The following is a 15,251-nucleotide window of genomic DNA, read 5'->3' on the forward strand; positions in this document are numbered from 1 at the left end:
TCCTTCCCTTTTTCCTTCAGAGCACTCTAGTGCACTGATGTCTCTCAGGACTCGGTGGAAAGTGGAGCAAAGCGGCCTGCACGTGCTGTTATTCTGAATTATTCCGGTTATCTCCCCGACACAACAGACTTGGTTGCGTGTAGGGTATCTCTCATTGGAGAACAAAGGGACCCAATGTTTCACCACTGCATAAGGAGGCTGTGGGCGTTCCAGTCTGCAAAGTCTGCACCCTCACAGCCCAAGCCCCCATCTCTACCAGGCAGTAAAGTCCATGTTTCATGGGCTGAATTCTCCAAGTGATTGCATTTGGCTGCATTTCACAAAAACCCAACAGAGTGGCTAACTTTTTTTACTTTATTTTTCTCATGTTAGGACAAGTCTGGCATATGCAGTCCGGGCTGGTGTAGCTGTTCACAGAATTAGGCTCCTTCTACCTTCTTTGGCCATCCTTAGTGTCTTTTGGCTTTATGATCACAAGTTTGCTGTCCCACTTCTGGATGTTGTATTTGCTCTGCAGGCCGGAAGGAGGGGATAGAGGGAGGCAGAGTGCTTGCGCCAGTGAATCTGCGCTCTTTTTTTTTTTTTAGTCAGGAAGTCTGTCACTTTTATAGAATCAATTTTCCCAGTGAGTTTCACTTGTGTCTTATTGGCTGGATTGCCACCCTGAGTAGGGAGCGTGATGCAAGACTCGATCCCAGGACTCTGGGATCAAGACCTAAGTCAAAGGCAGTAGCTTAACCGACTAAGCCACCCAGGGGTCCCACGAGCTGAATATTTTTAGTCATAGGAGGTTTTGGAGGCTCTGTAAATAAGGAAGAAGAAGAGAATAGATACTGGATAGTCAACTGGGTCTGCCAGACCAATGCAAACTGTTTACACAAGAAAAAGAATACCTTGGCTCAAGTAATTGAAAAGTCCAACAGCTTGATCCAACAGCTTAATGAAATCACCAAGAATCTGGTTTCTCTCCAGCTTTCCACTCCGCCTTCTTGTGTGTCAGAATAATCTGAGGCTGACTCCCCTTTTGACCCTCAGATGCTCACAGGGCTACAAGATTTGTCATTCGTGCCCAATAGCAAATAGAGGGTTATCAGGTCCCAGTATTTGCAGCTGACAATCCCAACCCAAGACCGGGTTTGGAGGATGGAATGTGCTCATTGCTCAGCCTAGGTAGCAAGCTCTAAACTGATATTTGGGGTGGACTCATTCCAGGAATTACACGGATCAGATTCCCAAATGGAAACTATGGTCTCTTAAAAAGGAGTCGGGGGCCTCCAGGGAGTAAGGAAGGGAAATGGATGATAGGAACACAATCAACAAATGTCCGCCAGGACTGCTAAAGAGAGAAGGAATCAATCAAAAAGTGGATTAGTTAGCACTGGAAATAGCAAGAAAAGAGAGAGTCTCTAAAGTAACATCGACAGCATTCATTGATCCACGCATTGGAGGGGAAGAGGGAAGCCTGGCCCAAGGTCATATCTTGTCCAGGTCTAATGGCAGATCCATTTTTACTGTGAAGGACTTGGGAGCACTCTCCTGTTACTCCCAGCCCCCATCTCTCATTCTGGTGCTCTGATTCCAGCTCATCATGCAGGCTTCTGATTGTATTCGATCTCCCAAGTTATTTTCTTTCTTTCTTTTTTTAATTTATTTTTTTAGAAGATTTTATTTATTTATTTATCAGAGAGAGAGAGAGCACAAGCAGGCAAAGTGGCAGGCAGAGGCAGAGAGAGAAGCAGGCTCCCCCCTGAGCAAGAAGCCTGATGCAGGGCTCGATCCCAGGACCCTGGGATCATGACCTGAGCCAAAGGCACCGGCTTAACCAACTCAGCCACCCAGGCGTCCCCCAAGTTATTTTCTTATAGGGAGAGAGTACTCTAATCCGAGACCGGAATGCTTGGCAATTCTCATTCACAGCATAAACTAATACATCAGCCTTCTGGTTTTATATTAATTTCTGACCCACTGTGTTGACAAAAGCTCCTTTCTGAGCCTGTGTGGCTATGAATCAGACCCCGAAGTCCTGGTGTTTCCAAGATATCTAAAAACATGTGAGTCTATCAGCAACCAGCCAATAAGTTCCTTTGAAGACTCCCACATTATTATGTGTCCAACCCATCACCTCCTTCTCAGGTATTGATTTAAGTTTCATAGCATTCAGTGTCTTACGCTGGAATCTCTCTGTATTATTCCTAATGTACATAAGGCTGGGTGTGAGCTGATGCAAAGTTCTTTTTCATCTTCAGGATCTCTTGCCAAAAGCCTTGTGACCTGCCTAGCTGTCCTTCTGATCCTGTAGCAGAAGTCTCTCCCAGGCACAAACTTGAATCTTACATGAACAGACACTTCAGAGAAGTGTCTGTTCATTCGAATGCTCATAGTTAAATGTATTCATGTTCACTAGTCACAGGGCATATGTGAATTAAAGCCAAAAATGAGATACTACTGCACACCCACTAGAATGACTAAAATGAAAAGAACTGACAATACCAAGTGTTTGCAAGAAAGTAGAGAAAGTGGGACTCATACATTTCTGCTGGGAGAATAAACTGGTACAACTACTGGGGAAGTCTGTTTAGCAACATGTATGAAGCTGAACACACACTTATCCTATATCCCGGCAATTCTATGTATACAAGAGAAATGCACGCGTTCGCTCACCAAAAAGACATGTACGAATATTCACTGTAGCACCATTCCTAATAGCTTTGATTGGGAAATGCCCCAAATAGTAGAATTAATAAACACATTGTGTTACAGTCAGACCATCTATACTGCAGAGCGATGCCAATGAAGGAACTACTGCTGTTCCCAGCAACCAGTGAAAATCTCATTAACGTAATGTTGAACGAACGAAGCCAGACCAAAAGACTATACACGGTACGATTCCGTTTAGAAGAAGTTCAAGAGCAGGCAAAACCTAATTTTGGGGTTAGAAGTCAAGATAATGGTTATCTTTGGAGGAAGATGTGGGTAATGACTGGAAAGGAGGTGCTCCCGAGCGGTGGTGAATGTTCCGGTTTTAGATCTGGGGGGTGTTGATATGGACGTGTGTGCTTAGTGAAAATTCATCAAGCTGTACAATTATCACTTGTACACTTCCCTTGGCTGGCCTCACTGACACGTCTAGAGGTTCATCTGGCACTCAGCTGCCTGGGCTGGCCTCTGCGGGGCAACTCAGGAGATTCAGTTCCACAATGTGTACCTGTCGTCCACCACGGGCCAGCGCAGGCATGGTCTCACAGTGACGGCAGAGAGGCACAAAGGGTAGCTCCCGGTGTTCAAGTCCGTTGAACACAGTTGCTAACATTCCCCTGGCCAAAGCAAGTCAGATGGTGGAAACCAGAATCAAGGGGCTGGCAGGTTACGCTTCTCATGGTGGATAGACACTGGCTGCACAGTTCCGCGGTGAAGGGTGTGGGGACAGGGATGATGATGAACACAATCTCCCGACAGTGCGGGAATAGGAAACCTGAAGCTGATGATAATACCGCGGAACACATACCATAACTGAGAAGTACAGGGTGCTTTAAGGGCACAGAAAAGGGAACGCTTCATGTTTTATCTCATACTCAAATTATTCATGAAAAAATTTATGCATGGACCTATCCCTTCCAGACTATGAACTTCTTGTATGTGCTTCATTTTCGCATTTTCCCCCAGCTGCTGGCATAATGCCTTGCATAAAATAGGCGCTTGAACATTTGGGAAATTAATGTTCAGCCATAAAGGTAGTCCTATTTATTTCAGGCTCCAGAGGAAGGAAGAGACCCACATGCACAGCAATACCTATCTTTATATTTTATAGTCATTTCAGTGAGCTCATAATCTCTATTCATAGAATAGTTTCCTGTCAAGTGAAGGGTTGGAGGAGTTCCAGCCCAGTGACTGATAGACGGGATCATTCAAATTTTGATGTGTTCCTTTTTTTGGATGGGTGTGTGGTGATGGGGGGGGTTCTTCTCCATTTTAGAAACTATGATAAAATAGGGGCTCCTGGGTGGCACCGTTGGTTGTGTCTGACTCTTGGGGGCGCCTGGGTGGTTCAGTCATTAAGTGTCTGCCTTTGGCTTGAGTCATGATCCCAGGGTCCTGGGATCGAACCCTGCATCGGGCTCCCTGGTCTGTAGGAAGCCTGTTCTCCCTCACCCACTCCCCCTGTTTGCGTTCCCTCTTTCACTATGTCTCTCCCTGTCAAAAAAATAAATAAAATCTTTTTTTAAAAGAAAGCATCTGACTCTTGGTTTTGGCTCAGGTCGTGATCTCAGAGTTGTGGGATCAAGCCCCACCTTGGACTCCACACTCAGGAAGGAGACTGCTTGGGATTCTCTCTCCCTCTCCCTCTGCCCCTTCCCATCAAGCATGCATACTGTTCCCCTCTCTCCCTCTCAAATAAATAAATAAATAAATAATTTTAAAAATTGTGGTATAATATATGTAACATGAAACTACCATCTTAACTTTTTAAAAAGATTTTCCTTATCCATTTTAGAGAAAGAGTATGTGTGCATTCAGGGGAGGGGGTAAGGGGCAGAGGGAGAGAGTCTCAAGCAGACTCCATGCTGAGTATGGAGCCTGGAACCAGAGATGACACCCTGGGCCAAAATCAAGAGCTGGACACCTAACCGACTGTACCACCCAGGAGCCCCATCTTAACTTTTTTGTAAGGTGAAGTTCAATGGCATTAAGTACATTCATATTACTGTGCAACCACCACCACCATCCATCTCGAGAACTTTACCTTCCCAAACTGAAACTCTGTACCCATTAAACAATAACTCTCTATTCTCCTTGCTCCCCTGCCCCCCAGCCCCTGGCAACCACCATTTTACTTTTTGTCTATATGAATGTGACTGTTTTAGGTACCTCATGTAAGTGGAATCATATAGTCTTTTTGTGACTGGATTATTTCATCAGCATAATGTCTTCAAGGTTCATCCATGTTGTAGTATATGTCAGAATTTCCTTCCTTTTTAAGGCTGAATAATATTCCATTGTATGTATATACCACATTTTGTTTAGCCATTCCCCTGTCGATGGGCACTTGGGTTGCTTTACCTTTGGCTATTGTGAAGTGATGTGCTCCTTTTACCTGCAAAACAAATTCCACTAGGTATGGGAACCAATGCCATATGAACGCTCTCCACCTAGCTTGCTAATAGGAGGCCCTGCCTCCATGTTCTCCTGTAGACCTGCCCCATCCAACATGTCCTGGGAAGGAATTTTCCAAAATCTGTCCCTTCTCACAGCAAACTGTGCAGACCTCGTTAACACCAGGTGCCCCACAGCCACATTCTCTTGCAGACCTACCTGACCTAACATGTCCTCAGCAGGAGTCCATCCAAAGCAGAGCCACAAGCTGGGGAGTGTGCAAGCAGCCTCAGTGGGCCAGCACCACAGGAGAGTGACTCCTGACTATGGGAAGGGGGAAGATAACCATATATTATTTCAACTATAGCCCTAGAAGTGGGCTGGGGGGCAGACATCTAGTCTGACTGCAGGCCCCACCCACCAGTGAAAGATTTTCAGAGGGACAACACAGGGAAATTGCTCTAAAGTTTGGTGCTACTGCATCTCTGAGAAATACTTGGTCTGATTCAACTCAAGCCCAAGGTGTCCCCAGACTGGCCCACTAACAACATAGGGACCAAACCCTGCCCCCCAACAGGCAAAGAGAACTGTTGCAGACAACTGGACCAGAGGCAAAGGGGTCTTAACCACAAATGGAGGGCACACACAACACATGTAAGAGACAGCCCAGAAGAGCCAGGTTCTGGTAAACAGTGGCTTGATAAGGCCACAACTTGCAAGGGGAGATGTAGCTGACTTTCCTAACACTTAGAAACAGACACAGAGAGTTAGAGAGAAGGAGAAGATGGAGGAATATGTCCCAAATGAAAGACCAGGACAAAATTGCAGTAAGAGAGCAAAAGAGAGGTAAGTCATATGACTGACAGGGAATTTAAAATAATGGTCATAAAGATACTCACTGGACCTGAGAAAAGATCGGAGGACCTCAGTGAGGCCCTCAATAAAGAGACAGAAAAAATGAAAAAGAACCAATCAGAGATGAAGAAACCAATAACTGAAATTTAAAATACATGAGATGGAATGGCTAGTGGGCTAGAGGAAGCAGAACAGATCAGCAACCTGGAGGACAGAGTAATGGAAAGTAGTCAAGCTGAATGGGAGAAAGAAAAAACAATAACAAAAAATGAAAACAGATTAAGGGAACTCAGCGACACCATCATGCATAATAACATTTGCATTATAGGGATCCCAGAAGGAGAAGAGAGAGAAAAACAGGCAGAAAATGTATTTGAAGAAATAGTAGTTGAAAGCCTCCTGAATCATTATGGCACCAGATACCCAAAACGTGGTGGGGACAGGTGTAAAAGTTTAGTGCTTTTAGAATGGGTTCAAACTTAAGCAACCATCAACTTAATATGGCCTGCTATATGCATAAGATGCTATACTTAAATCTAATGGTAACCACAAATTAAAAATTGGCAATAGATATGCAAAAGATAAAGAGAAAGGAATCCAAGTATATCACTAAAGAAATCCAGCAAACTGTGAGAGAAGAGAGTAAGAAAAGAAAGGAACAGAGAAGAACTACAAAAACAACCACAAAACAAGTACCAAAATAGCAATAAGTACATACCTACTAATAATTACTTCAAATGTAAACGGACTCAGTGCTCATTGAAAGACATAGGGTGATGGAATAGATGAAAAAGCAAGACCCATCTACGCACTGCCTACAGGAGACTCATTTCAGACCTACAGCCACCTGCAAGCTGAAAGTGAAGGGATGGAAAAGCATTTAACATGCAAACAGAAGTGAAAAGAAAGCCAAGGTAGCCATACTTACATCAGAAAAAATGGACTCTAGGGGCGCCTTGGTGGCTCAGTGGGTTGGGCCTCAGCCTTTGGCTCAGGTCATGGTCTCGGGGTCCTGGGATCGAGCCCTGTATTGAGCTCTCTGCTCAACGGGGAGCCTGCTACACCCTCTCTCTCTGCCTGCCTCTCTGTCTACTTGTGATCTCTCTCTCTCTGTGTCAAATAAATAAATAAAATCTTAAAAAAAAAAAAAAAGGAAAAGAAAAAGAGGGCGCCTAGGTGACTCAGTTAGTTAAGCAACTGCCTTTGGCTCAGGTCGTGATCCCAGAGTCCCAGAATCGAGTCCCGCGTTGGGCTCCCTGATCAGTGGGGAGTCTGTTTCTCCCTCGGCCTCTCCCCCTCTCGTGCTCTATCTCTCAAATAAATAAAATATTAAAAAAAAAAGACTCTAAGACAACTGTAATGAGAGAGAGGAAACTATGTATTCATAAAGGGAACAATCTAAGAAGGGGACAACCATTATAGGGGGAGGAGTTAAGATGGTGGAGGAGTACTGGACCCTAATTTCATCTGGTCCCTGGAATCCAGCTGGAAAGTTATCAAAGCATTCTTAACACCTGTGAAATTAACCAGAGATCTGAGAAAAGAATTGTTGCAATTCTACAAATAGAAAAGGGACCACTTTTTGCAAGGTAGGAGGTGTATAGACATGAAACTGAAACAATATATCAGAAGATAAAAGATGGGGGGGAGGAAGCTTCCATAAACAGGGTACCAGAAAGTGTTACAAGCAGTGAAGCACAAAATCCTAACTTATAGAAGTCTCTCTGAAAAGTGCTCAGGGGGTGAAGTGGATAGAATCCCGGGTGGGACAGCATGGTCTCAGGGTCCCTGGGGTCACAAAAAGAATGCGGGTGCCTGAAAGCAGCAGAGTTCCCAAGCACTGGAATGGGGAAGCCAGCTGCAAACAAGTCCAGGTGCCAACTTTCTGCTTGGTGTTGCCATAAACTGCAAACCACTGCAGGGTGGGGTGACTGGTCTCCAAGCAGGGGCCCAGCAAGAGGCAGAACCACAGAGAAACACCCCCACCCCATCCTCTGGGAGGAATGGCACGGGTGGGCTGTGCAGGAGTCTTCAGGGTTTGGAGACTTGAAGCAGGGTCGTGTGACTGAGCTAGAAGTCCTCAGTCCCAGGCTAGGTGAGCACAGAGTATTGACAGAAACCAGGGAGACAATAGCAATTGCTTTTCAGTGAAGGCTCACTGAAGAGTAGGGGGCACAAACTTTTAGCTCTGGGGCTAGAGATCAGGACGCCACCATTTTCACCACCACCACCTCCGCCCTGACTCCTGCCATTGGTGCTTCAGAGAGCAAAACAGCCATATAGTGCAATCTGGAGGGAGACGCTTATTCTGAGCCTCGCTCCCTGGCAAAGGGGGTGCAATTCCACCAGAGCAAAGACGCTTGAGAATCAGTGCAACAGGCCCCTCCTCCAGAACACCAGGAGAAACATCAGCTAATACCAAGTTTACTGATCATAGAAAGCTGGAAAACTCAGCTCTTGGGGAAAACAGTATATAGCATTCATGGGTTTTTTTTCTCATTATTCTTTACTCTTTCAGTTTTACATTTTTTTTCTTTTCAGCTATTTTTTAATTTTATCAATTCTTTTTTTAAGTCTTTTTTAATTTTCATTTTTACATTTACATTTTATATATATATTTTTCGTTTTTGGCTTCCTTTCACTGTATTCAATTTTATTTTTGTGTAAGTTTTTCTCGCTCTCCTATTTTGAGATCTAGTTTCTTCTAACAAACAGACCAAAATACACCCAGAATCTAGTTTATTGTTATGTTCTGTTCTACTTCTTGTTTAATTTCTCTCTCTCTCTCTCTCTCTCTTTTTTGTTTCTGTTCTCTTCTGATTTGTTTAGTGCATATTTTTCTGGTGTCTTGTTGCTGTTTTTATATTTTTCTCTCTTCCATCTATTCTTTTCTGGACATAAGGATGAGATGGAAAAACTCACCCCAAAAGAGAGAACAGGAGGCAGTATTCACTGCCAGGGATTTAATCAATATGAATACAAGTAAGATGTGGTAATTAGAATTCAAAACAACTATTATAAAGATATAGCTGGGCTTGACAAAAGCATAGAAGACACCAGAGAATCCCTTACTGGAGAAATAAAAGAACTAAAATCTAATCAGGTTGAAATAAAAAGGGCTATTCCTGAGATTCAATAAAAAATGGTGGTTCTAATTGCTAGGATAAATGAGGCAGAGGATAGGGTCAGTGATATAGAAGACAAAAATGATGTAGAATAAAGAAGTGGAGAAAAAGAAAGATAAACAATCACTGGATCACAAAGGGAGGATTTGAGAGATCAGTGATACCATAATGCAAAACAATATCAGAATTTGGGTCCCAGAGGAAGAGGAAAGAGAGAGAAGGTTAATTTGAACAAATTATAGTTGAGAACTTCCTTAATCCAGGGAAGGAAACAGGCACTCAAGTCCGGGAGGCACAGGGAACCCTCCTCAAAATCCATAAAAATAGGTCAACACCTCAACATATAAGAGTGAAGCTTGCAAATTTCAGAGATAAAGAGAAAATCCTGAAGGGAGCTCAGGACAAGAGGTTCTTAACCTATAAGGGTAGAAACATAATGCTGGCAGCAGACCTGTCAACAGACCAGAAAGGACTGACATGATATATTCAAGGTGCTAAATAAGAAAAATATGCAGCCAAGAATACTTTATTCAACAAGCTGCCACTCAGAATAGAAGGAGAAATAAAGAACTTCCAGGACAAACAGAAAACAAAAGAATCTCTGATCACTAAACCAGCCATGCAAGTAATATTAAAGGGGGTGTGTGTGACTGAGTGGCTCAGTATGGTCAAGTGTCTGCCTTCAGCTCAGGTCATGATCCCAAGATCCTGGGATCAGGCCCCACATGGGACTCCCTGCTCAGTAGGGAACTTGCTTCTCCCTCTCCTCCTCTCATGCTTTCTCTCATGTGCTCTCTCTCAAATAAATAAATAAAATCTTAAAAAAAAAAAAAAAAAATATATATATATATATATATATATATATATATATATATATATAAAAGGGCTCCTTTCAGAGAAGAAAGAGCCCAAAAGTAACAAACACCAGAAAGGAACAGAGATAATATACAGACACAGTGACTTTACAGGTAATAAAATGGCACTAAATTTATATCTTTCAATAATTACTTTGAATGTAATTGGTCTAAACACTCTAACCAGAAGACACAGGGTATTAGATTAGATAAAAAAAAAACAGACAAACAAATAAGACCCATGGAAATGCTGTCCACAAGAGACTCATTTTAGACCAAAAGCCATCTCCAGATTGAAAGAGAGGGGCTGGAGAACATTTATCATGCTAATGGACATCAAAAGAAAGCTGGAGTGCCAATCCTTACATTAGACAAATTAGATTTTAAACCAAAGACTGTAATAAGAGCTGAAGAAGGACACTATATCATAATAAAAGGGTCTATCCAATAAGAAGATCTAAAAATTGTAAATATTTATGCTAACTTGGGAGCAGCCAATTATATAATCCAATTAATAACAAAATTAAGGAAACATATTGATAATAATACAACAGTAGTGGGGACTTTAACAGCCCACTCAGCAATGGACAGATCATCCAAGCAGAAGATCAACAAGGAAACAAGGGCTTTGAAGAACGCACTGGACCAGAAGGACTTCACAGATTTATTCAGAGCATTTCCCCTGGAAGCAACAGAATACACATTCTTCTCAAGTGTACATGGAACATTCTCCAGAATAGATCACATACTGGGCCACAAATCAGGTCTCAACTAGTACCAAAAGATTGGGATTATTCTTTGCATATTTTCAGACCACATGGTTTAAAACTGGAACTCAATCACAAGAGAAAATTGGAAGGAACAGAAATACATGGAGGCTGCTCTCTCTCCCTCTCCCAACATGGCGGCCTCAGCAAAAAAGAAGAATAAGAAGGGGAAAACTATCTCCCTAACAGACTTTCTGGCTGAGGATGGAGGGACTGGGGGAGGAAGCACCTATGTCCCCAAACCAGTCAGCTGGGCTGATGAAACAGATGACCTGGAAGGAGATGTTTCAACCACTTGGCACAGTAATGATGACGACGTGTATAGGGCACCTCCAATTGACCGTTCTATCCTGCCCACTGCTCCACGGGCTGCTCGGGAACCCAATATCGACCGGAGCCGTCTTCCAAAATCCCCACCCTATACTGCTTTTCTAGGGAACCTGCCCTATGATGTGACAGAAGAATCCATTAAGGAATTCTTTAGAGGATTAAATATCAGTGCAGTGCGTTTACCTCGTGAACCCAGGAATCCAGAGAGGTTGAAAGGTTTTGGTTATGCTGAGTTTGAGGACCTGGATTCTTTGCTCAGTGCCCTGAGCCTCAACGGAAGAGTCTCTAGGTAACAGGAGAATTCGAGTGGACGTTGCTGATCAAGCACAGGATAAAGACAGGGATGATCGTTCTTTTGGCCGAGATAGAAATCGGGATTCTGACAAAACAGATACAGACTGGAGGGCGCGTCCTGCCACAGACAGCTTCGATGACTACCCGCCAAGGAGAGGTGATGATAGCTTTGGAGACAAGTATCGAGATCGTTATGATTCAGATCGATACCGCGATGGGTATCGGGATGGGTATCGTGATGGCCCACGCCGAGATATGGATCAATACGGGGGCCGGGATCGCTATGATGACCGAGGCAGCAGAGACTACGACAGAGGCTACGATTCCAGGATAGGCAGTGGCAGAAGAGCATTTGGTAGTGGGTACCGTAGGGATGACGACTACAGAGGAGGCGGGGACCGCTATGAAGACCGATACGACAGACGAGACGATCGGTCATGGAGCTCCAGAGATGATTACTCTCAGGATGACTATAGGCGTGATGATAGAGGTCCCCCCCCAAAGACCCAAACTGAATCTAAAGCCTCGGAGTACACCTAAGGAAGATGATTCCTCTGCTAGCACCTCCCAGTCCAGTCGAGCGGCCTCTATCTTTGGAGGGGCAAAGCCTGTTGACACAGCTGCTAGAGAGCGAGAAGTAGAAGAGCGGCTGCAGAAGGAGCAGGAGAAGCTGCAGCGCCAGCTGGATGAGCCAAAACTAGACCGTCGGCCCCGGGAGAGACACCCAAGCTGGCGAAGTGAAGAGACTCAGGAATGAGAACGGTCCAGGACAGGAAGTGAGTCATCACAGACTGGGACCTCGGCCACATCTGGCAGAAATGCACGAAGGAGAGAGAGTGAAAAGTCTCTAGAAAATGAAGCACCCAGTAAGGAGGAAGACTGTCACTCTCCAACTTCCAAGCCTCCCAAATCTGAACAGCCTCTGAAGGTAATGACAGCCCCTCCGCCAAAGGAGAATGCTTGGGTGAAGCGAAGTTCCATCCCTCCTGCTCGATCGCAGAGCTCAGACACAGAGCAGCCATCCCCTACCAGTGGTGGGGGGAAAGTAGTTCCATCTCAACCACCTGAGGAAGGACCAGCAAGGAGAGCAGATGAAAACAAAGTAGATGGGGTGAGTGTCCCAAAAGGCCAAAGTGGGAACTCCAGCCGTGGCCCAGGAGACGGAGGGAACAAGGACCACTGGAAGGAGTCAGATAGGAAAGATGGCAAAAAGGATCAAGACTCCCGATCTGCACCTGAGCCAAAGAAACCTGAAGAAAATCCAGCTTCTAAGTTCAGTTCTGCAAGCAAGTATGCTGCTCTCTCTGTTGATGGCGAAGATGAGAACGAGGGAGACGATTACACCGAATAGACCTCTGCATCCTGTGCTTTCTCCTAGTCTCTCCACCCTGAAACATTCGAGAGCAAATCAAACCTCTATCCAGACAAGACAATAAAACTCACCATCTCCTGGAGACCTTTCTTAACTTTTTTTTAAAAAAACAAAAAACAAAATGAAAAATTCTTTTGCATGCTGCTGCAGCCTTTAAAGTATTGAACTAACTGGAGAATCGCCAATGTAGCCAGAGAAAAAGAGACGTACAGCTTTTCATGGCAAGGTTGTGCATTTTTGCAACACATGCAGTTGCCTGTGTGATTAGTGCCTGGGGGCCTCCATTTAGCAGAATGGCAGTGACAGCGATGCAGTGTCTGGAACCTGGTTGAGCAGTAGGGCAGGCTTAAGGAAGAGTGAGATTTCTACCTTTTAATTCTTATGATCCTGTTGTGGCACATATGAATTCTCAAACATTACCTGAATAAATTTTCCATCCTTGGAAAGGTAGGTTTAGTTTCTGAAGTTCTAGTCTCTAGGAGGCTGCCTGCCCCTCCTCTTACTTAATTCGGAGTTCCTGGGGGGATTCCTTCATTTTTACCCCCCAGGGGGGTAGTTGGGAGTGAGTCTCTGGACCACGAAAGAACAGGACTGCTTGGTGACCAAAATAAGCGGGGAAATCGTAGTTTGAAAGGAGGTTATGGGGAAGGGACTAATTATTTTGCACCGATGATTGGGGGAAACGGCATGACCTCCAGTGAACACTGGAGCAAGAAGCACTTCAGGATCATGGGAATTCCCGTCTTTACTGTGTCCTGGCTTTGCCCTTTCTTAAACACTATCCTTTCTGGAAGTTCACATATATCCACAGTCTGTTGAAATCTTGAAGCTTTGAAAATGTAGGCTCTCGTCCTGGTCTCCTATCCTCATGCTACTCTTCGCTGTTACCTCCCCCAAAACAGCTTCTGCTTAAACCACACACCTGACCTGGGCTTTTTCTGTCCACCCCAGGGAGCAGAAGCAAATAAGGAATCACAGGCTCTTCTCCAACAAATCTTGGCTCTCTCGTGTCTTTGGACTCTCATTCCTTCCCTCCATCCCTGCTTCGATTTCTTTGACCCCCTTTACACCTCAGAAAACTGGAATTAATGGTCTTGGGTGGTGAGTGAGGGTGGAAAATAGGGACATTGTGAGCTGTTCTTACAACCTTGATGGGGGCTTTTTGGTTTTGTTCTTAAGTTTTCCTTCTCCACTGAAATCCCATACAGTGTTTGGATTTATAATGTGGCCTCGACCAATGTGGTTTTTTGGTGGTTTTTTGTTGTTGTGTTTTTGGTTTTTTTTCCTTAAGCTTCCCTTGAGAGAACAAATAATAGTGGAGGGAACTGTTTAGCAAGGTCCTGGCTTCTGTTGTACCACAATAGCTTAACTTGCCTCCTTTTATGTGCACCTTTGTACTGTCAGCCCAGGAGATGGTGTCCTTATGGGTAATACTGGGACCGGCAGAGAAATGACACCCTGGTCTCTTGTTCGTGAGCCCTTCTCCCATCAGTCCTAGGTTAGACCCTGCCCCTCCAGCAGACGTGTTGGTGGAGTGCTGCAGCAGTGAGCTAATGAGTCCTTTACCCCGTGGACATAAAAGACTTTCAAGTGAAGTAACTTTAAATAATTGGCTTGGATTGGCCAGTAGCCAGGAAGTGGATTTTAGAGAACTACCCAAGGCTGAAAGGGGTTGGTGTTCTGTTGTTGGGTTTTTTGTTTCAATACCATTGAAAAGGTAGGTTTTGCCCTCTTTGGGTCTACTCCTTCCAAATGGTTGTATCCAAAAAAGCTGTTTTTTCCCCACTCCCCTCCTGCCCCCGTTTCCACAGAAATGGGTTCTGTCCCGCTCCTTAATACATGTAAAATTTGTACAAAATATCTTCTATGAAAATGATTTGTAATCTGTAGACTTAATACCTGGGAGATCTTTTGAGATGTAAAATCCCATCCTTTGGGTTGTGGGCTTTTTGTTTTGTTTTGTTTTCTCCAAATAAATCTGATCTTTAAAGTTCAAAAAAAAAAAAAAAAGAAATACATGGAGGCTAAAGAGCATCCTACTGAAGAATGAATGTGTCAACCAGGAAATTAAAGAAGAATTTAAAAAATTCATGGAAACAAATTAAAATGAAAACATAGCTCCTCAGAACCTTTGGGATGCAGCAAAGACAGCTCTAAGAGGAAAGTACATAGTAATACAAACCTTTCTCAAGAAACAAGAAAAGTCTCAAATACACAACCTAACCTTACACCCAAAGGAGCTGGAGAAACACCAAATAAAGCCTAAAACCAGCAGGAGAAGAGAATAATAAAGATTAGAGCAGAAATCAATGAACTAGAAACCAAAAGAACAGTAGAACAGATCAATGAAACTAGGAGCTGGTTCTCTGAAAGAATTAATAAGATCAATAACCCCCTAACCAGGCTTACCAAAAAGAAAAGAGAAAGGACCCAAATAAACAAAATCATAAATGAAAGAAGAGAGATCACAACCAACACCAAAGAAATACAAACAATTATAAGAACATATTATGAGCAACTATATGCCAACAAATTAGGCAATCTGGAAGAAATGGATGCATTC

The 15,251-nt window shown here is 43.9% G+C and overlaps 1 protein-coding gene across 1 annotated transcript; it reads left to right on the forward strand.

Annotated features, from left to right (window-relative positions):
- The first annotated feature begins 10,809 nt into the window (after positions 1 to 10,809).
- On the forward strand, positions 10,810 to 14,496 carry LOC125105084 (eukaryotic translation initiation factor 4B-like). The gene is given in 3 exon segments (XM_047738166.1): positions 10,810 to 11,297; positions 11,299 to 11,808; positions 11,810 to 14,496. Coding segments are annotated over 3 exon segments (1,839 nt in total). The 5' UTR covers positions 10,810 to 10,826; the 3' UTR covers positions 12,668 to 14,496.
- The last annotated feature ends 755 nt before the right edge of the window (positions 14,497 to 15,251 follow it).

The sequence above is a fragment of the Lutra lutra genome, chromosome 7 (assembly GCF_902655055.1).
Source record: "Lutra lutra chromosome 7, mLutLut1.2, whole genome shotgun sequence".
Lineage (NCBI taxonomy): Eukaryota > Metazoa > Chordata > Mammalia > Carnivora > Mustelidae > Lutra > Lutra lutra.